This window comes from Equus przewalskii, chromosome 25 (assembly GCF_037783145.1).
Source record: "Equus przewalskii isolate Varuska chromosome 25, EquPr2, whole genome shotgun sequence".
In the NCBI taxonomy this organism is placed as follows: Eukaryota; Metazoa; Chordata; class Mammalia; order Perissodactyla; family Equidae; genus Equus; species Equus przewalskii.
Genome location: NC_091855.1, coordinates 4814770 through 4839080, shown reverse-complemented (window position 1 = coordinate 4839080; position 24311 = coordinate 4814770). Strand labels below are relative to the sequence as shown.

The 24311-nt window shown below is 39.0% G+C and overlaps 1 protein-coding gene across 1 annotated transcript; it reads right to left on the bottom strand.

The window, feature by feature from the left end:
• Positions 1–2363: 2363 nt before the first annotated feature.
• On the bottom strand, positions 2364–23209 carry NAA30 (N-alpha-acetyltransferase 30, NatC catalytic subunit). Its single transcript, XM_070593500.1, has 5 exons — positions 23073–23209; positions 22115–22832; positions 17383–17506; positions 15300–15355; positions 2364–5742 (listed from the first exon to the last, which is right to left on the bottom strand). Exons 2-5 carry the CDS (start codon positions 22829–22831, stop codon positions 5605–5607), a joined length of 1035 nt encoding a protein of 344 aa, XP_070449601.1. The 5' UTR covers position 22832; positions 23073–23209; the 3' UTR covers positions 2364–5604.
• Positions 23210–24311: the final 1102 nt, after the last annotated feature.

The following is a 24311-nucleotide window of genomic DNA, read 5'->3' as shown; positions in this document are numbered from 1 at the left end:
TTTACAAATTCTTACTATTGGCTTCAACCGAAAAATTGAAGGCATTTTCCTCTGGAAAATATTTAAGTCCCAGAAAATAAAACTTCTTGAGAATGCCTACTTAAGATGAATTTTTTCTTCAGTTTGTGCAACCTGCTGGCTTTTAAAAAGGGTGAGTTTCTTTGGCGTGAAAGGAAAATACAGGAGACATACAAATCTTCACAGTTGTAAATGAACAAATGAGGGTACACACTTCCTGGAAGACAAATCTCACTAAGAGCATGTTTACTAAAAAACCTCAGTCGGGGGGACCAGAAAAGGCTATAAAACGTTTTTAAGAAATTTCAAATCAATTCACTGTGTAACAATTTCAGTAACAAATATCTTTATACAATCTATTTAAAAGCTAGGTCCTTCCCCTAGCATGTTAAATCATTTTATTTACAAAAACGTACATACAAAATCTGATAATTGAGGTATTAGAAAAGTGAGATATATTCATACATCAAAGAGGTACTCATGAATATCCATCATAACTGAAAATGAGCTTATTTCTCAGCATTATAAAAATGTTACATTACAACCCCAGCATTCTTTACATGTCTTTAATTAGTAGAAAATAGATTTTGGCACTTGGGCAGTCTGCGTTATTCCTGGGTCTTTTCATATGAAGATAAACACTGATTGCCATTAATAGAACCTGTGCTTTGAGCTCTTCCCAGCAGCGCTAACTGGCTGTCCCAAGCCGGGCACCGCCTGGGGCCAGGTGTTTCCCATCCCCACTCCTGCCCTTCTGATGAATTACCACTTACTAAATAAATGATCAGCTAGAATCAAGGATGACACACCATGGCCAGAGAACACAGCAAAATTAACCTGGCTCTCTCAGGAACAAAAATACCTGCCCTTGCATCAGCATTAATGATCTTCCAAAAAGAAGAGTAAATAATACACCTCCATGTTCCAGTATGACCACCGGTTAAACGAGAAATGACCAACCTCATTGAGAGGTGAAAAGATTTCAAATTCACCTAAAATAACAAATTAACTTTAACTTCGTAAAATGTTTTAATGCTAAAAAGCTATGGCAGTCTCCTCAGAAACCCATTTTTGGCAATTGAATCTCTGCATCTCTGCAACCCAAAGAACTTCCAAATAATAAAAACTAAGAGGGCTGCTTTTCTCAGAACGCCTATGTCTCAAGGCGGGGGCAGGGAGAGGTGGTGTCAGCCATTGTAGTAATAATGAGATTGATTGTCAACATAAACAGTACAGCTACCCTCTTTTTGCTCAGAGACAATTTTTAATCATAATCCTATTTCATATTTCAATAAATTAGTATGGTCTTAAAAATCCTATTCAAAAAATGCTTTCCTCAGTTATTACTGCTTAAATATTATCTAAAGCTATGCTGCCCAATACAGTAGCCACTAACCACATGTGGCTATTTAAATTTCAATTAAAGTTAAAAATTCAGTTCTTCAAATCATACTAGCCATTCTTCAGGGACTCAGTAGCTACATGTGGCTATCGGCTACCACAGTGGAGAGCATAAAGAACATTTCTTTCATAAAAAGTGCTACTGGATAGCACTGATCCGAAGAAAGTGCAGTGTGCTATGTGCTCGTGCGATTTTTCAAACTCATTTTTTAAAGTATCACTATCTCTGGGCTACAGGTTAACAGTGATCTCTGTTCATAGGTGTGAAAGACCAGTACCAATCTTCTGGTCCTCAGAATTTATGAAGTATTTCGAGTTCCATATAAGGCCCAAGTAAAACATGAACTCAGCAAATTCACAACATGACATAAAAGAACAAAGTGAAGATTCGGCATGCACGATGAAAGTAATTTCGCAGTCATATGACTAAAACAGACCTCTTCCTTCCACTGGCATCCATAAACCTTTAAATACAAAAGCATCCCTAACTACCATTTAAAGCTTCTCACAAGAACGGGGCAAAAAGCCCTTTAGATATTGCTCTGGTGTGTTAGCAAGGGGAAAAAAAGCATTACTTAAGTACAAAAAAAAACATAGTAAATTTTAAAAACTGCCTTAGAAATTAATTGCTATGGAACAAGGACAGAAACCCCCCACAAGTTTTGGTTTAATGTATGCAAAAATGCTCTCCTTTGTATTGATATCTGACACGAGTTGACTAACTTTGAATACTTTTAGGGAAATCAAGTTCATGCTGTTATTTTCAAATTTGCCAGAACACAAAGTAGAGAGAGAACAATTGCATACAGATCACTTCTTCCAAATAAGTCTTGGATGAGGCAGAAAGTGGGGAACAAAATAGATTGCTTGGGTTTTTTTCTTAGTAGGTAAAACAACTCAATCATAAAATGCACACAGCTGTATCTAAAAGAAAAATGCAAACACAACTTAACCATACTTTATTTGACTGCATCTTATTCAGACAGCTTGCACATTTCAAATCCCATTAAATCTCTCTCTCCAAAAGGATACGGGACAATAGAAGAAAATTATGCAGCAATATCCAGTCATCAAACAGCAGTCCAAGATTTTGAGATACATGTGATATCTTATAGATACTCAACTCATATCTGACGTCAATATAATTTATGGTTATGTTTTTACAAACCTGAAAGCCCTGTAACATTATAGCACTCATTTAGTGATGTCATGGTGCACTGAAAAGTAACTCTGATGTGCCACCGATCTGCTTTTATCTATGCTCCTGGGAAGCGATGAACTTCATGATTTCTAGACACCATAATAAATATACACATCCAGTCTTACACATGTCAGCCAATACTATAACACAGGGCAAGATAGTTAAAACATGTGACAAACAAATTCCTTTACATAGATTTGTCGAGCAAGTGGGGAGGGTAATTTGGGGAAGAGGCAGAAAATATTAAAACCAATTTCTTAATAGTAATTTTTTTTCTTTTTTTATTTTGCTGGCTTCGACTTTGGAAACTACTGTCTGATTTTTGACCTGTGGACTTCTCTAGAGCAGTTTCATCCTAACATAAGGGAAATATAATTAGCCCACACATCAAAATGGTAGTATACCCGTTAGCTTCTTCAATACTAACATATATAGCTTCATGGTAGCATGTATAAAAATGTTCAGCAGTACCAACTGCCAAACCAGTGTCAGTGGATAGTACAGTCAGTCTTAAAGAGACAGCACCCCATTAAAAGAAAGTTGCACCAATTTTGCTCAGTTTTAGCCAAGTGAACTTACTCTATCAATTTTAAATGGAATTGTTTTAAGATTATATAAGAAAAATGAAAGCCCAATATCAAAAAATAATGTTTGATGTTCCTTCAACTGGAAGGGAGACAATTTTGGTGCTGGGTTATCAAGCTAGAGATTAAAATTTTGCATACCCAATTAAAGACATAAGGTAGACAATGATACTCAACACACTCCAGTTGAACAATACAGTGACCATTTGACTTTTTAGTCACATGGTTAAGGTCATGTTTACAAACACCCAGTAGATTCAGCAAAACTTGGTCAATTCTGGGGGGAAAGGTCAGTAGAGATGGTTTCATTGACAACCTGCCAAAAACATAATGGTTGAACTGCAAATCTAGCACGTATCTACTTTAGAACTGTTCCCATTAGTGAGTCAAGCAAATGCATGTTTATAACAATCATTACCTAGGAACCAGCAAGTCAAATATAAAGTGGTGAAATAAAATTTGATAACACGAATACTGAATTGTTTTATTTAGTTCAGTTCCCTCCATATTAAAAATAACTAAAGCATCACTGATTGGCATTCCTCTAAATGCTAGAGCCCAAATGAAGTTTAACTAAAAATACACTGAATATTGTGTGGTCATCATATTTTTAATGTAACCAGTATTCTGCCCATTAAACTTTCAAGAGCGATATAAAATGAAAAGAAAAAGTTTTCTTTAAAAATAAGAAACTATAAATATAAATGATCCCACCAGCAGGAAGATTTTATTTTCACCAAGTCTGTGTATCTTTATTTTAAAGGTACTTGTTACCATGTTCACTTTCAAGACACTACACTGAGCAAGGAGCAGCTTTCCTTTAAAAAAAAAAAAAAAAAAAAGGCAACAAACTTTCCTGAAAGGGGGCTTTTACCAACTGTTAATGGAGGTAGGGTTTTTTAAAATACAGTAATTATAGCCATAAAATAAAATTCAAACCAAATCCTAGAAGCAGAAGTAAAGCATATCCAAATTCAAGAAAAAACAACAGATTCCTACAAAACATTTTTCACAGAGAATGAATTTTTTTTTTATGGGTACCTAGGTTTTCCAGTTACATAAATTATCCATCACAGTTTTCCTGACTCAATTGAAAGCAATTAACTTTAAATTTTATTACACTGCACAGATTGGCCAAAAGACAATGTAACTAAGGAACACAGTGACGGCAATTAAGAAAACCCATAGAACTCATTCCAAAAAAAATTTCCATTTCTCCCTTTTGCTTTTCTGGGAACAAAGCAAAGCTCCCCCAAGAATTTGCTCAAATAAGTGAAAAGAAAATAAAATCAGTTTAAAACAGATACAATAAACCTTGAAATTTATTTCCAAGACCAAGAACGAAAAGTGAAACACTTTTAAGAAATGGAAGAAACGTGAATCCAAATCACCTGGGAAAAGAGGTCCAACTACTTTGTAAAAGCTGTTCTTCACAGCTTAGCAATAATTGATTAAATAAAATCATACCAATTTACATTAATTTTCTATCCTTTTCCAAAAATTCCCTCACAAAAAAAAAAAAGTGCATCCAAAACCCAGCAATTCCCGGCTCCATTAACTTTTCTCATCCCTTTTGAGCCATTTCTCAGATTTTCCAAGTAGATTCAACTTCTTACTGTAAGGAAAGAAGGGACTTCTAAAGTAAACCACTCTGCCACTCACCTGGAAAAAGTATCCAAATTATAAAAATCTGAAATAATTTATTATCAAATTTAGAATTTAAATAAAAACAAAAAAGTTTGCTTGCAAAGGCCTTAAAGAAAAGGAAAAGATAGCATGCATTCAAAAACTAGAGATGAAGACAAATATACTTATCTACACAGGCACTGGCAGACGCGATTTAATTATCTTTACTCACTGTAAGACACACCCGACCCTACATAACATTTTATTCATTCACTAATCACTGAGGTACCAATATTCAAGAATGGAAAATTTAATATTGGAAAAATAAAACCTAAAATTGAAGCTTTCTCCCATCCCCTTCAGAAAACTATGGCAGGTTTCACGTGTAATGTTAGTATACTCAGAGAATTTTACAATCTACGTTGGCTTTTTTAAGGAACAAAAATCATGTTCCACTTACTGGTTCTGTGATAAAACAATCACTGTGTAAATAACATTGTCAGCAGACTTTGCAAATAAACAAATCTTGGCTATCAACTGGCACATTTTGTTGGTACCAAAAGAACTCTCTAAGTTTAAAACAATCTCTTTTAATTCAGAACAAATGCGCCATGCCAAAGTGCAACAAATATTGTGCGACACTCAATGAGACACCGACAGATAAGAGCTGCATGGAAATTACTAAATCCACCTGCAAAGCAATTCTGTACAAATTGCATTGCATGCAAAGGTCAATTCTGCGTGGTTGGACAGTTGTTCCTCGATGTCAGTTTCTCAACGCAGCCACAATTTAAGTCGCAGTGCATCAACTCCATTTAAATAGTATCTGAACAGCCTCTTATCTCGAACAAAACCAAGATTTTCATAAAGTTTCAAAGCAGACTTATTGGTTATTTCTGTTTCCAAAACAACCTGCAAAAAATAAGAGAAAACTAAGTTACAACTGTATATATTTGCAAATAAAATTTGACAAATCACTTACAAAATAAACAATTAGATCAAATACTTAAGAAAAATGTCAGATTTAATTGTTTTAAAATTGATGCTGGAAACAATAAATTAATGATGTACAGAAAGAACCCAGAAAAACAGTCATCAAAATTTTAATAGTAATTATCTCTTGGGGCAAGAGGGGGTGGGAACACTGGGGACATTTTCTGTTCTGATTTTTGTGATGTTTGGAATTTTTAGCAATGAGAATATGTTTTACACTAAAATAAAGATGAATTATTTCCTTGTGGAGAAAAGTAGTGTGATAAAAAGATGAAGGAAAAAAAAATCAACAACCAAAGAAAACAAACCAGTACTTAAAACTACTCAGACCGACCTCCAACTCCTATATTTTCATTAATTTGACATCATTTACCGTGGCAACAACTACTATATTTGTCTCGAGTCTAGACCAGAGCCTGCAAACTACAGCCCTTTGGCCAAAAGTGCCTACTGTCTGTTTTCGTAAATAACGTTTTATTTATTTTTTTTTAAAAGATTGGCACCTGAGCTAACAACTGTTGCCAATCTTTTTTTTTACTTTTTATTCTTCTCCCCAAAGGCCCTCCCCCAGTACATAGTTGCAGATTCTAGTTGTGAGTGCCTCTGAGGGGTTGTGCTATGTGGGACGCTGCCTCAGCATGGCCTGATAGCTGTGCCATGTCTGCACCCAGGATCCGAACCGGCGAAACCCTGGGCCGCCGAAGCAGAACACACGAACTTAACCACTCGGCCACGGGGCTGGCCCCGTAAATAAAGTTTTATTGAAACACAGCCATACTTATTTGCTTACATGGTATCTACAGCTGCTTTCTCAATACAAAAGCCAACTTGAGAGGCTGCAGCAGAGACAAAGCCTGAAATATTTACTATCTGGCCCTTTGCAGAGAAAGTTAGCCAAACCTAGACCAAAGGCACCCAAACTGGAGTGTACCTGGAGGACTTGTTAAAATACATTGCTGAGCCCCACCCCCAAAATTTGAGTAGTTTGGGTGGGGCCCAAGAATCTGCATTTTTAAAATGCCCGGTGATGCTGACGCTACTGGTTGGCAGACTGCATTCTGAGAACCTCTCTCTAGACATTATCGATATCAACACTTAACAGAGGAACACATAAAGTGTTAACTACTATCCGGGTGTTTTTTAATATTACTGAACCAACGGTCCTGACAATGAAGAAATGATACTTTTGAAAACTGATTTTCTTAATTTCTACCTTCCTCTACCAAAACATCCTTTATGCCATCCTCCAACTTTTACATATATAGCTCTATCTGCCCTTCTTCTCAACCTCCCTTATTGAGAATTATCAACACAGTGAGCCACAGTTACTATTGGGATGTCATAGCCCTTAGATGTTTGGAGTGGGAGAAAAAAGGGCAAAGCATAATCAAACAAAGGTCCCAGTGAAGTCTGAGTCTCTTCCTGTTCTCTCTCAAGCTATCAAACAACCTGACAAGAATTCAAGCAACAGATGTAAATAACAAAGACTATACCTCAACTCACGGTATCCAAAATTGAGCTCAGGATCAACTCTTCCTCTATAATTCCATATAACAGTAACAAGATCTCCATCCCACCAATGTCTCCAACTTGAAACCTAGAAGTCATCTTTGAACCTCTTTCCTCTCCACCCCACCTACATACATCCAAGCACTGAGTATTTCAATACTTTCTCTTAAATCTCTCTCAAATGAATCCTCTTCTTTCTATCCCCATTGATATCACTCTAGTCCAAGCTGCCATAAACTTTCATTGTAATTACAAGCAGCTCCTAACTCAAAAGTTCCCATTCTCTATGTTATTAATTCCCTACTTAAAACCATTTATTGACTCTCTTTTTCCCACAAGATAAAGTCCACAATCTAAAGATAATCTAAAGAGACCCAAAACACCCTTCAAGATATGGCCTCTACCTAACTTGCCAACTTGACTTTCGGTCTCCCCCTTTGCTTTCCATGATCAACACTAAGCTTTCAGTTTCTGGAACCCACCATAATCTTTCCCACCTTAGACCTTTCACATAAGTTGCTTTCTGTGCCTGGAAGAATGCTCTCCCTATCCTCCCTGCTTTTGGCCTTAGCTTGTCACTTCCAGACTGGGTGGAGTGTCCCTTTCCTTTCACACTACCCCGCAGCACTCTACACTGCTCCTCATTCACCTATACTCTCATACAATATTTGATGAGTTTGTCATCTCTCCTAGCTGGTGAGTTCAATAAAGGCAAGGATCGATGGGTATCTCCTTCACAGCTCTTTCCTCTACACCTAACACACTACCTGACACACAGAAGGCTCTTACATATTTGTTAATTATATACATCCTAAGCACTTTTTATTATATTACATACATTACATAAATATTAAACAAAAGAATTTTCAAGCTTTTAAATGACCAAAGTACTTAAAGAGAAAGCATCACTTTAAGGCAACTATCTATGCAATTAACTCACAAAACCAAATCACACGCTAAATCCAAACTTTTAAAAGATCTAAAAACAAGTAAATAATAGTTCAGGAACAAAGGAAAATATTCCTAGGAAGGCCTTAAATAAAAGTCAGACAGCAAACAAATTGGTTTAAGATAAGAATAAAAAGTCAACAATTTCTCTTTGCTCTTAAAAAAGTGGAATTTAAATTTTAGTAATGTATGCCATCCTCCAGTCTGGAACACCCAGTCTGGTGACTACAAGATTTCAGTTTTGAACAATTCTCTTGGGTAATTCCTAGAATTCTGTTTTAGGCCAGCACCTAATTACGGCTAAAAGGTTAAATTAAAACAATTCATATAAGAAGCAATAAAGATGCAACAACTCAAAACTTGAAACTGATTTCATAGAAATGAAAAGGTGATGGTTTAAGGAAATAGCTAATATTTACTGAAGGCTTACTAAATGATATGTACATTTTACATGCATTTGTCATTATGTTACTTTCACAGTAACCCTATGAAATAGATATGATTATCTCCAGTCTACAAAGGAATGAAACTGAAGGCCACCAGTAGATGAAGGACAAACCAGGGGCCGGCCCGGTGGCACAGCGGTTAAGTTCCCACGCTCCGCTTCTCAGCAGCCCGGGGTTCGCCAGTTCGGATCCCGGGTGCGGACATGGCACTGTTTGGCATGCCATGCTGTGGTAGGCGTCCCACATATAAAGTAGAGGAAGATGGGCACGGATGTTAGCTCAGGGCCAGGCTTCCTCAGCAAAAAGAGGAGGACTGGCAGTAGTTAGCTCAGGGCTAATCTTCCTCAAAAAAAAAAAAAAAAGGACAAACCAGACTCCAAATCTGAACCAGAGCTTAATAGTATCCATTCTTCTTTACCTCCCCAGTCGTTTCCCAGAGTAAAACAAGACAGCAAATGAGAGACCTATCCTACTTACAACATGATAAAGGCAATCTAAGTCCACGTTCATTAATATTTGGCAATCTAAAATATTCAAAACACATCTGAGGAGAACTATGGCTACATAAATACACACTTGCGGTCTGGTAAAGAGTTGGATTCAGGTTTGTTGGCACCCTAACAGATTAATAAAATAAAGCCCAATTACATAGAAAAAAATTACACAAAGGGATAATCTTGGTTAAAATAAAAAGATTTTCTTGGCGCACTCACATTTTCCAAACAAAGAGATCACGTATTCATATTGACACAACAGAAAATGCCAGAAAAAAGTAACTACTTTTTAATACATAATTATTTAAATTCTTAAAGATATATTAAAAGAGAATCTGGGTTTATACTGGAAATTCACTGTAAAACTATTCTTTTAATCCACATCATGGGAGTATTACATAGGAAGCCAAAGGATAATGAGGTTATTTTGGTCCTGAAGAAACTTGGCAAAGTTGAATTCTGCTTAACAGAAAAAAAAGGATTACACTGAAGTTCCACGGATTCTCTTAGCAACAAACCATTGTCAGGATAAGCCAAACCATCACTGTTTAGAAAGCCTTTTCTAATATTGGAGGCTGGAAGCTCCTGGAGGGAGGGCAGGCTTGTTCACTGCTAGAACCCAAGCACTAGTTCATTATCTGACACCTCACAGGCTGTACACTGATACTGCGGAATGACAATTTTATTGCTCTTTATAACATCCCTTTAAGATCAAATTACCATGATATTGGAGAGACAAAGAGATAGACTCTAAAAAGTTAAATGACTTGCCTACAATCACACTACTATACTAAGTGACAGAAGATGGATCTAGAACCCAGGCTTCTCATACCCAGTTCTTTAATTAAGCCAAACTACTCAACCAAATACTCTTACAGCTTAAATAACTTTTTTTTCCTGCTTTATCTCCCCAAATCCCCTCTGTACATAATTGTATATCTTAGTTGTGGGTCCTTCCAGCTGTGGCATGCGAGACGCCACCTCAACGTGGCTTGATGAGTGATGCCATGTCCGCGCCCAGGATCTGAACCAGTGAAAACCTGGGCTGCCGCAGTGGAGCACGCAAACTTAACCACCGGGCCACGGGCCCAGGTCCTAAATAACTTTATTTTACTGTCTTCTTATCCTTGCACCTGTGTCTCACAGCCAAAATACGTTTCCAGTGAAACTAAAATGTTAAACATAAATTATTAAACACAAAAAGCTTAAAAGTCATCTTGTACATCATGATAAAATGTATGTTACTTTGTTAACATGTTAACAAGCTTACCACTGGTTATCTAAATAAACTAGGCCACTGTTGGTGGGAATGTAAATTGGTACAGCTGCTATGGAAAACAGTATGGAGGTTCCTCAAAAAATTAAAAATAGAAATATCATATGATCCAGCAATCCCACTTCTGGGTATACATCCAAAGGAACTGAAATCAGGATCTCAAAGTGATATCTGCACTCCCATGTTCACTGCAGCATTATTATAATAGTCAAGATATGAAAGCAACTTAATTGTCCACCAACAAATGAATGGATAAAGAAAAAGTGGCATATATACATGACGGGATATTTTTCACCCTTAAAAAAAGAAATCCTGCCATTGTTACAACACATTGGATGAACCTGGAGGACGTTACACTAAGTGAAATACATCAGACATAGACAAACACTGCATGATCTCACTGATATGTGGAAACAAACAGTCAAACTTAGAGAAGCAGAGAGTAGAACTGTGGTTGCCAGGGGTTGAGGGAAGGAGGAAGTAGAAAGATGCTGGTCAACTGAAAATGTGTTAAGGTCACATACTACATACAAATTCCATTAAGAAATTTTGATTCCAGTGTATTTTCATCATATATGAGTTAGTTCTGAGTATTAGTTTTGAGAGTTACTATCATGGTAATCATACCTTAAATCTAAAAAACAAAAAAAAACCTCTGAAATTTAAATTTCCAGAGATGAAGATTTCAAGAACATCTACAGCTTAAACAGTAAAGCACTGTTCATCAAGCTAATCAATCACCTGCCCCCTTCTAATTTATTTCAGAAGAAAGCACAATAAAAGTAAATGGTCACCATGTGGGTTCATTATTTTAGGTACACAAATCCTACTTTAAAAATTACATTTTAGAAAACTTATTCATGCTATTTGTATGTATTTTTCTTACCATTTCTCCTAATGTAAAACAAGAACCCAAGCTGCTCGTCCTGGTAGCCACTACACAGTTTGGCAGCCAGAGCATGCGGGGGCATAACCAAATTCAAGCCAGATCAGCAATATGGGTAATGCATTTCTTATTCATGAAGCAATGAACCCACTTGTTTTGTTTTTTTGAGGCTGTAACTTTTTAGTCAGCTTCAAAAATATAGAAAAGGAAAAAGATCTTGAGCTACGCTGTTTTAACAAGTCTAATTCTGATATAAAAAGTTAAGAAAGTCATAGTAAGGCAAAATAAAAATATCTATTAGACCAGGAGAGTACATCATTATTATATGGGCAAAAACATAATCTACATTTCGACTCTGTGATTACTAACTTTGGTTTAATTTACTCTGAATTTATCTTAAAATGACAAGTGCCAACCAAGAGCAATATAAACATGACTCAAGGTCACAGCTCAATTCTGCAAACAAAAAAGAAAGTAAAAATAGACCGGATGTACATGGTAAGGCTTCACACAGATTTCCAAATGCTTCTCTGTTAATACGTTCATAGATTTAAAATTTTTTCCTTTATAAAAAAAGCAACACAACCAAAATAGTAGAAAATGTAATTTAAAACCCTTCTCAAATGTCTTTCTCACAATTTGCCAAAATTTAACACTTTAAAAGAAAGGAAGGTTGGCTTAACTTAATGAAAGTAAAATAACATTAATTGTTTTATAATTGGTCATTGTATTTTTAGAGAATTATAATTTCAAAGTTTTCCTCAAAACAATGAATTTTATACAAGACTATTTTTACATACAATTTTGTTTTTACCAAAAGGTATTTTAACAACTTAGTTAACCCTACAGATACTTTTTTCTCATCTTACTATGTACAAAAATAACTAAGACAATTGCTATTCCTAGAAAGCTTACAGATCAGAGAGAAAGACAAGCTAACAAAGTTAAAAAATTCCAAAGTGCTTTAAAAAAGAAAAAGAAGGAGAGGCTGGCCCCATGGCCAAGTGGTTACACCCATGCGCTCTGCTTTGGCGGCGCAGGGTTTCCCAGTTCGGATCCTGGGCACTGACATGGCACTGCTCATGAGGTCATGCTCAGGTGACATCCCACATGCCACAACTAGAGGGACCCACAACTAAAAAAATATACAACTATATATTTGGGGGGACTTGGGGAGAAAAAGCAGGAAAAAAAACGAAGAAGATGGCAACAGTTGTTAGCTCAGGTGTCAATCTTTAAAAAGAAAGGAGGAGAAATACAGATAAGATGTTGGAAGCATAGAACTAATCATTCAACAAGTATTTATGAATCATGTACTCTATCACAAATGCCACACTAAGTACTAACAATACAGCAGTTAAACAGGAAAAGGCATCTCTGCTCTCCTTAATAGCTAAGGCACAGACTCTGAAGAAGCAAATTTAAGCAAAGTATTACAAAAAGGGAAGTCAAGAAAACCACAGAAGGTGCGACTGCTTCTGTCCAGAAGGGTTAAGGAAAACTTAAAGGAGTTGCTGATATTTGAATTGAGTCTTAAAGACTGAGGAGTATTTTAGTAAGCAGAGGAGGACCAAGAGGCTACCAAGTCTAGCAAATACATCAGTGAGAAAGCAGTTACACTGAGTTGGCGGGGGGGGGGGGGGGCGGGGAAGAAACCAAACTAAATGGGATGAAACAGTAATATAAGGAAGTGGAACCAACAAACACACTACTATCAAAAATTAGAAGGGAAAAGGGAATAGAAGAGTTTGTTGCTTATATGGTTTAGAACTCAATGAAAGGGAGAGTGAAAGCCTTATGAAGAAAACAAGAGTTCTCTGTCTCTTCATACAGCAAATCCTTTATCTGAACAATGTGGGACACAGATAACTTAAACCACGGAAGAGTTCTCTAATCCAGAGGCAGAGCTATCCAAATTGCAAAAACTATCCATTTAAAACTGTACAACAGGAATAAGTTCATGGAACTACCCCCATTTCAGCCTAAGATTTAGTAACATTCACTGCTTCAAAATTAAGAAAAATGAATCAGAATTAGATTTTTAGGCCCACAATGAAAAAAGCATTTCTACCATAAAATGTATCACTAATTTGAAACTAAAACAATATAACCAAAATCTCCATATCATCCCTCAGAACTTTCAAAGAAAAACCAACACTATTTAAACATTTGACCAGTTAAGGTAAAGGACACAGCCTGTCTCCTAGGTAGCAACTACAGTAACTCAGAAAAGGCTTAATCCTAAGAAACATGACACTCCCTGCTCTTAACACCCCTGTTCACTGGGAACCACCCTACTCACTAGCAGGAGAGGATCAAAACATGGTCTTACCATCCCAAAGATTTCCCTAAACTGTCAAGCAACTTTTGCTAAGCCTGACTTCCCTCTTGATTAGCTGACTAAGCCAATGTGGGTATGGACCAAACATAAAGACACATACTCAAGAATGCATGCAGTACAATTCTATTCTACAAATTTTAGTTATCAGCCATGTAAATGATCAGGGTCATTGCACCTTTTACTTTTTGATATTACAAGCTGTGAACAATATGACATCCCTCACCATGTGTGAATTATTTTATTTGGAGTAAAATTAAATATCCTTAAATCCCAGGCTGACTTCTCTGTGCTGCCCAGTATGTCTGTAGGCCTTCTCATACAACCACCATTTAGTATGATCTGTCAGAATACAAATAACATGAACATGGAACGTGAGAATACTCTGCGGTAAATCTCTGTATTCCGACATGGAAATGTGTTCATGAGATAGTTAAATGGCAAGAATAATCATTGCAGAATAATAATTATGATTTCATTTGTATAAAAAAAATATTACACATTTGCACACAGGTGTGCTTAGAAAATGGGAGGATGCATATCGAAAAATTAATAGTAGCTATAAGCGGAAAGAAGGATGAAGAGTTGAAGAGCGTGAGGACACGAAAGAAGGGACTTTGTATCCCAAAATACACACATACACGATGGTTAATGATAGTGTATAAATTGTGTACCAAAAAACCCGACTTTTGAAAAAAGTAACCAAAACAAGTTACTTACTGTTGTCAATCTGCTGAGGAAAAAATTACCTAATTTCACTTATTTTGAGAACTCTCTAAGGCACATTTGCCCTCCAACAATAAAGACAACTGTCACTCATACTGCTCACAAAATTACTAGCACAACTTTGCTCCTCCTTAGTCCCACGGCTATATTAAAGACATCTATACTTCCCTGGTTCATACTTATTCCCTTCCACAGTACACAGTAGTAAATCTTAACAATCTCAACCATCACCCCTGTTTATTGAGCACCTATCATGTGTAAAACACAGTGCTGTAGGATACGAAGAAATTATACCTGCCCGTCAGGCCTTACCAAAAAGCTAAAAAGAGAAGCTGCTGTTAGGTAAATCTACAGATAGCTCTACATATAAAAAGTCATTGTCTTCTTTCCCCCAAGCCTTATCATTATTTAATGCTGAGAGATTTTTTTCAAGTGTGAAATGTCCTTCATCTGGGCTGACAGTTGGCCCATAGTAAAAAAAAAAAAAAAAAAAAAGTTATTTAGAGAGAAACTAAGGCTAATATGCAAGTAAATTACAATAAGGTTTGTAATAAGAGCTACCTTAAATGACTTAACTGATAACAAATCCTCTGAATACCAATTTACTGAAAATGTCTAAGAATTCACCTTTACATTTTGTCACAGAACAAATTTTAGCTTCCATTATCATCTTAAAACTTGTTCTGCGTCAAAATTCAGGTGTTTTTAAATGGTATATAATTTTCACTACAACCTGCATTTGTATAAAAATGGTCTTCAATGAAATATGCAGTACAATTTATTACGGGATATTTATAAAAATACCCAGGAAACTACTCAGGACAAAAGGTCTCAAACATTTAGAAAAACTTACCTCATCACAGTCTCCTTCAACCATGGCATAGATAGCTTTCTTAACCAAGTTAGTACCTAGAATATAGAACTGAGTATTAATGAAGGAAAAATGTGATTAGTTTCTTAAAAATACCTAAATTATGATATTCATAACAAGCATAGAAATGTCAAATGCTGGGTTCTACCTTGAATGCAGACAAATTATCTCAAATTAAATGAGAAAAAATTTAGATTATAACTGAGAGGCCAACAGAACCGACACATAGCAATATAAGATTCCTCTTGAAGGACCTACCTCCTGACATATCCCTTTTCCTCAGGTGCAATTATTTGCTCCAGAACAAGGCAAGCTATGGTATGGTCTGAGCAACCCAGGAATTCCTTGAGCTGGCCAGCACTCACTGCGTGACTCTTGAGCCAATCTTGCCAAAGATCACACCAGAACTGCTGTGACCCAGAGTGGGCTCAAGCTACTGGGTGGGTTCCGACAAACCCTATAGTGAGCTTGGGCACACGAAAGTCTGGCACTCCCAAATGATGTCAGTGGTGTGTCTGTAAATGTCTAGAAAAACGTATCCTAGTTTAGGGTCAGACATATTTGGTATATCAAAGGGAAAACAACTGTCAAATCTGATTTGAAGAGAAGAAAGAATCCAAATTTTTCTAAGAAATCTCTTAATTTTCAAACCATGAACACAACCAAGCACGAATTACATGGGTCAAAGTACGCCTGAGGGCCAGGATGCAACCCTCAAGCCACTGGTTTCTGCCCTCTAAACTAGCCAGACAACTGCCTATCACTTGCCCTAAGTCCTTATCAACTCTTTTTAATCCAAAGACTCAAACTTGGCTTATATAACAAGCCCGATTCATTAAAAATCTCAGTGGTAAACTATAACACTCTAAGAAAAGTTGGTTAAACCTAATGTATTAAATAAACCTATCCATAATGATTTCTTATGACATCTCAGATTGTATCAAACAGTCTTAAATTGGACAAGAACAAAGTTAAAAAAAAAACAAAACTGCTAGTAATTAAATCCTGGTACAGGCATCAAATCTTCTTTCATGAGTAGTTCCTTAGCTTCAGTATATCCCAGAATTTGACATGCTCAGACAAGTGATTGCCTACCTGATCCTCCATCTTGAACAAATCGCCAGGAGGTCCTAGACACTGGCATAGTGGTTTTTAACCAGGCTTACATTACAGTCACCTGGGGAAGCTTCAGCCCTACTTCTAACAGGACAAACAAGATTCTTAGGGGTAGGAGCCTGCACATTTGCTTTTAAACCATTCGGATGATTCTATAACCATTATAAACCACGAGTATAAGAGTAACAGAAAATAAAAGGAAGACCCAGGAAAGAGAAGAGTCTGGGAATAGTAAATAACAATTCTACTTTCTCCTGGTACTCCCTGAAATGCTAATAATGTTTGATGACTAGTACTAAATAATAGTAACAATTTCTCCATAATTTTGCCTTGATTGAGGTCCACTTAACCCAAGTATAGACAGCTGCATGAGGGCTGTGACGAACTGCCCTAACAATGCTACTAAAAACTGCAGTAGGGGCCGGCCCCGCGGCCAAGTGGTTAGGTTCGCGCGCTCCGCTTCGGTGGCCCAGCGTTTCGCTGGTTTGGATCCTGGGTGCGGACATGGCACCACTTGTTGGGCCATGCTGGGGTGGCGTCCCACATGGCACCACCAGAGGCACTAACAACTAGAATATACGGCTATGTGCTGGGGGGCTTTGGGGAGAAGAAAAAAAAACATTGGCAACAGTTGTTAGCTCAGGTGCCAATCTTCAGGAAAAAAGAAAACTGCAATACTTACTATAATGGAAAGCATTTTAAATTTGATTAAAAAAATGCTTGGAAGTGAAAACTATCACCTGCTACTTGTTAGAAAGATAATCTCTCAAACAAACTAATAATGAAAACAATTCACCTTGAAAACACTTTGAAAGTACTTTGAAATAAGAACAATTTTCTTCCTTAGCTTCATGCTCATTTCTACGTATTTATATTTAAGTCTTTTGTTTCAAAAAACAAAAATGAAAACAACTCATGCATTCTTTTAGTGACATAATATTTTCCTTACCAATGCCATTTCTCCTGTATTTGGAATCCACAGCTAACATGGCTATATAACCTCTGCGGAACATCTTTTTGTGCATATCCAACTTGCAAACGATGGCACCTACACACTCCTCCCCTACCATGGCCTTGAAAATAAACAAACAGTTATGAAGAACAACGTTGCCAGCAGGTCCTGCACAATTACCCAGGGAAACAGCAACCAACAACTGGTCAGCATTTTTGAGGGAGGAAGAGATAATAATGAGACTTCTAGTAAGAGGGCAATCATGGAAGTTTCAGAAATCTAAATCCCACAAATCCTTCAAATGTTCTAGTTTTAAAATCGTCAACATTCCTGAAGACATGAATTTCTCATGCTTATTATCAAAGTCTAGGGGGAAAAAAAGCAAGATTTCCACAAGGTAAACATTCAACTGCTTAATAAGAGGTGCTGATAATTAATTGCAATAAAGACCTACGTGTTTAAGATTTGGGAAGGGTGAAAATATTTTTCTTAAGAAAAAGCCTATTCATGAGGATATGATAAAATTTTGTGAAACCTGCTTATCAACAGAGTACCATAAACTTAAATTTAATAATAAAGTTTTAGTGAAAGACAGATATGACATAATATTTATACCTAAACAGTAGAGTTAGACTTTTCAGGTGGGAAAAAAAAAAAATGTTTCTAAGCTATTCCTTAGATCCTATCCAAGGGGGTTTTGTTACTGAAGGCCTACAAAGACTAGATATATGATGGTATCATTTTTAGGACACTCCTGAGAATGTGAATTACTGTCATAAAGCTCACAGAATATCTAGAACTCAAAGTCAGAACTTCATATTAAAACAAAAGCTTTAATATGACTTTACAGAGCTATTTTAATAAAAATGTACAGCTTTCCAGAGTGTTAAAGGTTACATGTTAAATAAATGCTAATCATCTGCCATTTTCATTAAGATTTCCAGTGTTGCCACTGAAAATGTTTTTAAAAATTCCATCACTGACAAAAAGTTCTAGTATTCTGGTAAATATAAATAGGGCAATAGCTCCAACTGTTTAATAACGAGTCAGCCAGAAATATTTGTTTGCTGTTAAGAGTCCTCATTAAAAAAAAGACGAATACTTCAAATTATCTTTTAATAAAATTAACTTTTCAGAAGAAACTATTTCAACAACAAAAAGTAGGAATGGGTTAAAAAAGAAGGAAAACCCAATTTGTATTTACTACCTACTTTAACTTGAATTTGTTGTGACTTTCTTTAGTTCATCATTCTGTAAGTTGATTAAAAGGTCTTTAACTGTGGAGAAATCTTTTAGGCAAGATAATTCTAATCCACTTCACACAAACTTAAACTAGGCCAGAAAAATCCTTTTGAAGGGATATTAAATTCAACAATCCACACTACTTCATTTCTGTTTTATCACACAATCCAAAACTATTTGGGGCCAATAAACATCTAAAACTGTTATTTCCATTTCCATTCACAAATAAATCTGGTTCTTTCAAAATTCTTTTCAAAACGAAAATTTCTTTCTGTATTAAGACCCGAAATATACACAAAAGTTGCCTGGCTGAACAATTCAGTTTTTTCTGATTTGAAAATAACTCACTTCAAATGTATGTGTGTGGTTGTGTTGTGTGTGTACACCACCAAATGGTACATTAAAAAATTTCTGACCTGACCACATAAGCCAGGGGAAATGGCTATCCATATAAATCTGACACAAAACTGTAGGACCACTACACCTCATAGCTAATAAACCACCCAAAAGAAAAAATTAAAACCACTAGACACCATACAACTGGACAATATTTTCAAATTGGATAGGAATTTCAAACAAATCTTCTTTGTCCTTTGATCAAGAAAGTAATAAGCAAAGTATTATATTAGTTCACTCTTGGACCATACTGATTTCTTCCTAATTAAGGATCTGTAGGAGCAAAAATCAAGTTCTATCCATCACTTAAAAATAAAAGCCCAATACAAGATACAGTTTAATAAATAAAACGTTGGTAGTGAGGAAGGCCAATGCTATATTTTTTCCCAATAAACTGCTGATGATATACACTTACAAGAATCACTAAACTGCCTGTCAATTTTTCCAAATAAAAGCTTCTGCACATACATTTGTAACTCATGATATTAAATATGTTCTTTTTCAGAGATGTGAACTGAAGAATTCCCGGCAAGATCAAGATTTAACACTACAAAGCCAACTGCTTGTCAATCTATATAACTTGAAAAATATAAATTGTATGAAATACAGATTCCCAAATTCCAGAACACTACAAATACAAAAACAGCGGAAGCAGGAAAGTTAAATTTAGAATAAACGGAAGTACTATAGTACATCAATAGTAAGTTGAAGAAGTTCAAAAAGGCACCAACAACTGAAAATACCATGAACTCAAGAGGCAGAGACAAATTAGTTAAGTACAGAGTAACTGATAGCTCCTCCCATTTGTATAGTACTGTTACAATTATTAGGAAGAGTCATAAGAAACTGTCACTTTTGTTAGTCAAATGTGGTCAAGTACTGGCAATTTTCTAAGGTTCAACCTCATATTCCATTTGATCTATTACAGGTTACTCATGGAAACCAGAAACATTCTGGAGGTTTCTAATCTCTTGAGATTGATATTTGTACGGACAAGTGTCCCTTGGCGAAGCATAATCTGGTGATGCAACGATCTTTGCCGAATGGGTCAAGGGTATGTCATTTTCCAGATTCGTGTTTCCATGATGAGAGGCCAGGAGACCTGGGTTCAAACTTTACCACTCTGCCACTAAATGTCTAGAGATTTAAACATTTTAAGTCACTCTGGTCCTTAATTTTTTTTCATTAAAAAAAAATAAAGTTGAGCTACATTACCTTTAGGATCCTTTACAGTTCTAAAACGATGTGATTTAAAATAAACATACACACTTATATTTCTTTTAAATTAGTTCTTATGGGAAATTCAAATTTTTAAAAAGCCAATAGAAAGGCCCCAGTTCTAAACGGCCTCTGGTTGTTTAACTGTTGTTTTACGCTCAATACCTCCAGATTCATACTTGCACTAGTAAATCTTACAGGTCAACCACTTGTACATATTCAGTGTATAGATATTCAGAATTTAATAGTAAACTGGCCATTAAGGGCTAAAGTACAAATTAGCTGATGAATTTGGAGGAGTCTATGTAAAACCAAAACTAAAGTTTACTAACAAGTTTAGCAGAGTCTAAATTGGTAGACAAGGTGAGAGGCCTAGGTAAAATCACAACTCAAAAGCTGACTAAATATCATATATACACACTATTTTCTGAAATTAACAGAAATATATGTATATACTATTTCAATTTAAAGTGTGACTCAATTGTATGCTTTGTGGGTTAACTTACAACTAAATCAATCTACAACTTTTAGCAATTACAGTGGCATTTGATATGACATTTATAAGTACTATAAAATCATTGACATAGACATGACTCAGAACTTCGTTTTGATACAATGATTAGAATCCTGTAAGAGCAGTTTTGTAGAATATAAAATAGTTCCTACAGTTTAAACCAACATACCAAATAGAAGTTTAGCAAAGTAAACAGAAAAATAACAACTATCATTATCAACAATACTGATGTTCTATTTTCAAATTACCGCCAAACTATGAAATCAAAAAGACAGGTTTCTAAAGTATTGTCAAAATGTCTTACAGGGAATTACTAAATGCAACCAAATGAATGCTAAAACAATAAAAAATGGTAGTGGCTTTTGCTTCACATATCATGAAATACTCCTTAAAAGCACACTGCCTTTCTTCAGTAGAAAGTAGAAATGACGTGCGTGTGAGGATGCGATGCGAAGCACACACCTGTAGTCACTATTAAGTGAAAGGTTTCAGCCAGACTGAAATTGATGAATATTACTGGGAAGTAACTATTGGTAATGCTACTAGTATGTAAATTTTAAAAAATCATTCAGTTTGTTTGGTAGTCAAGTCTTTCCTGCTTGCACATAAGTCAAAAATTTTTGTGAATTATGCTTCACACAAGCCAGTGTTACCACTAGTATTTAGGCATATCCATGAGCAGTTTCTCAAAAAAAAAGACCAGGAACAATTTCACACTTAGTTTCCTACATTCCACAAAAGGGTATTTTGTTCAAGTTTCAGAAGTCTCAGCCACCAGAAGTGTTAGTAGCGCCTTCTGCAATGGAGCACCAGAAAGCAGGCTGGCTACAACTGTTAATCGTCCTGTTGAAGTAAAAGGAAACAATCTCCGCAATTACGGCATGTGTTTGTAAGATCTGATTCTCCAACGTGGCCACGGCAAATCTACTGACAATCACGTTCACCAAAACATGTTCATGCATACACTCTTCCCTGATTATGTCTGTAATTGAGAGATTAATAAGGCCTGTATCCGAACAGAACCATGTTCAAATTAAATGAATGCAAAGCGCTTTGAGGATGAGGGAGGGTAATTAAAGACGGTTAAACATGATTATAACTTAATGTAAACAGGACACAAGACCCCCAACACGATATCGTACAGGCTTGTTGCATTTACATCAGTATCACGTCAACCCGGATCGTGAGGCTTACCTTCAAAACAGTTTCCCGCAAGAACTAGGAGTGGGAACACGCACTTTACAGCATAAGGTACTACGAAATGCAGGAAGCATCCACTGCCACTCAGCCCTCACACTCCCTGCCCTGCACGGCCTGGATCTCGGCTGGGTTCACCCTCTTTCCATTCCATCCACTTACCAAGAAGCACAGCTGTGGCCAGTTGTGGATAAAATATCTATAGGTATAAATGGAGTAGGGTTCAGACAGATCTTTGGTGATCAGTCTCATGATATCGGGCATTTGCAGCTCGGATTCATATCGGACATAGCGTATCGTCCGATCCTCCCCAGGCTCCACCTCCCGGCCTGAGGGGCTTCTCAAACTGCAGCCGGCGGCCAGGGACGCAGCCAGCAGCCGCACCTGCCCGCCGTCGTCCTGCTCCCGCTCGGCGCCCCCCGCCAGTCCGTTGCGGGCCGCCGCGGGGCCGCTCGCCGCCGCCTCGGCCGGGACAGGCAGCGCAGTCCGTGCGCGGCCGGGGAGGCAGCGCGGGGGGCTCTCGCCGGAGCGCACGCCGGGCCCCGGGGTGGCAGTCGCTCTGGGGCCGCCGGCGGCCGCCGCCTCCGCGGCGCTCAGAACCTTGCTCTTGAGGGAGGCGGCCGCCCGGAGGTGCCGCAGTTCGGGGCCGATCAAGCCGTTGAGCTGCTGCTGCTCCTGCGGCGGCGCCGGGCAGCGGAGGCACGGGCGCCGCGGGGCCGCCGCCTCGCCGCCTTCGTGCTCCTCGTCGTCCTCCTCGTCCTCGCTGCAGCAGGCGAGGGCGGCCCCCGCCGGGAAGGGGCAGCGGGGCTCGGCCGCCGCCGAGGCCGGCGGTGCGGGCGGTGGGAGGAGGCTGCTAGGCCCAGGCGGTACCTCCGCCATCCTGGAGGCGACACAGACCGAGAGGGGAGGCCATGAGAGCCGGCCGGCGAGCGCGGCGCCGGGGGCGGCGGGGCGCCGCGGGGGGAACAAAGGCAGAAACCGCCCCCCGGCGGCCCCCGGTTCCGCGCCCCCAGCTCGCCAGCGCCGCCCCGCCGCCCGCCGGCCACCGTCCCCGTCCGCCCGCGCCCAGCCGCCAGCCCTGTCACCCGCGGCCCCTCCTCGTCCCCTCCGCGCGCCTCACCCCGCACAGGTCCCCGCCGCCACTGCCGCCACTCCTCTTCCCCCTCAGCCGCCGCCGCCGCCTCCACCGCCGCTGAGCCTCTCACTCCGCCGCCGTCGCCGTAAAGCGCCTCGGCTGTTACCCCGGGTAAAGTTTCCTGGGCCGGGCTTTACGACACTTCCCTGCCTGCCGGCTGCCGGCCGAGGGAAAGGGGCGTGGAGGGAGGTGACCTGAGCAGGGGCGGGGACGGAGGTGTCCCCAGCGGGCTTGGGGGCGGCCGCGTGCTAACGGGTGGGGCTGCGGGGCCGTGAAGTTGGGGAGGGCTTTGCAGTGGCCCGCTCCCACCGCGCTCCGGTCGGCTCTGGGGTGCTCAGCCCGCCGAGCTGGCCGGGGCGGCCCGGTGCTCCAAGCCCGCCCGCCCGTCGGGCCTGCTGACCCGGCCGCAGCCAAGCCTTCGAAAACGCTTTTCCTCCGCTGTGCGACGTTTAACTTTTGCCTGCCCTGACGGGGGCGGGGGGCGGTTACCCGAGTCCCTTAAAAATGGAGCCAATCAGGGAGAAAATCGAAAAGGAGAGGTCGTGAAAAGCTTTGAGCTGTGAAAATATGGGAATGGCTGTTGAAACCTGGTCGTTTGCCACGTGGATTAAGTTTAGTCTTTGCCCCTTTGAGGCAGGAGAAGGTGGACAGGTGGTCCTCTTCCTCCCTCTTTAGCCCCTCCACCCCGCCCAGGAAGAGTGCAGGTAAATGTGATTAACAGGTGCTGAGCAGCTGCAAGCACCCCTGGGGAAGAGTTGGAGGGAGATGGTGGAGGAGAGTGAGCGCAACTAAGAAGCACAGTCCTCGACTGGTGACAGGAATTGGGACTGGGTGGGAAGCGCCGGTGAGGAGGCATCTGGCCCCCGCCCCCGGTGCGCCGAGCGGGCGGCCTGGGCGGAGCGGAGGCAGGGCCGGCGCGCGGCTGCGTGGGGCTCCGCCCTTTGCGCTCGGGGCCGCGGCTGATGGTTTTTCGGTGTATCTATTCCAAGAGAGAAGCTGACGGTGCAACTCACCAGCACACAGAGCACATTAAGTTTTCAAAATCCGGTTGTAGCGCTGCTCAGGTGTGCAGCAGAGGGACATTTTCAGGGATATAATTCTGTGACTGATTATGTTTGCAACTTTTTGCCGTAATCTAAACTCTGTAAAAAGTGGGATACGCTGTAGCATAGCTGTTAGATACAATTGTTAGGGTACAAGATGTTAAGGTAAAACCTGTCACCT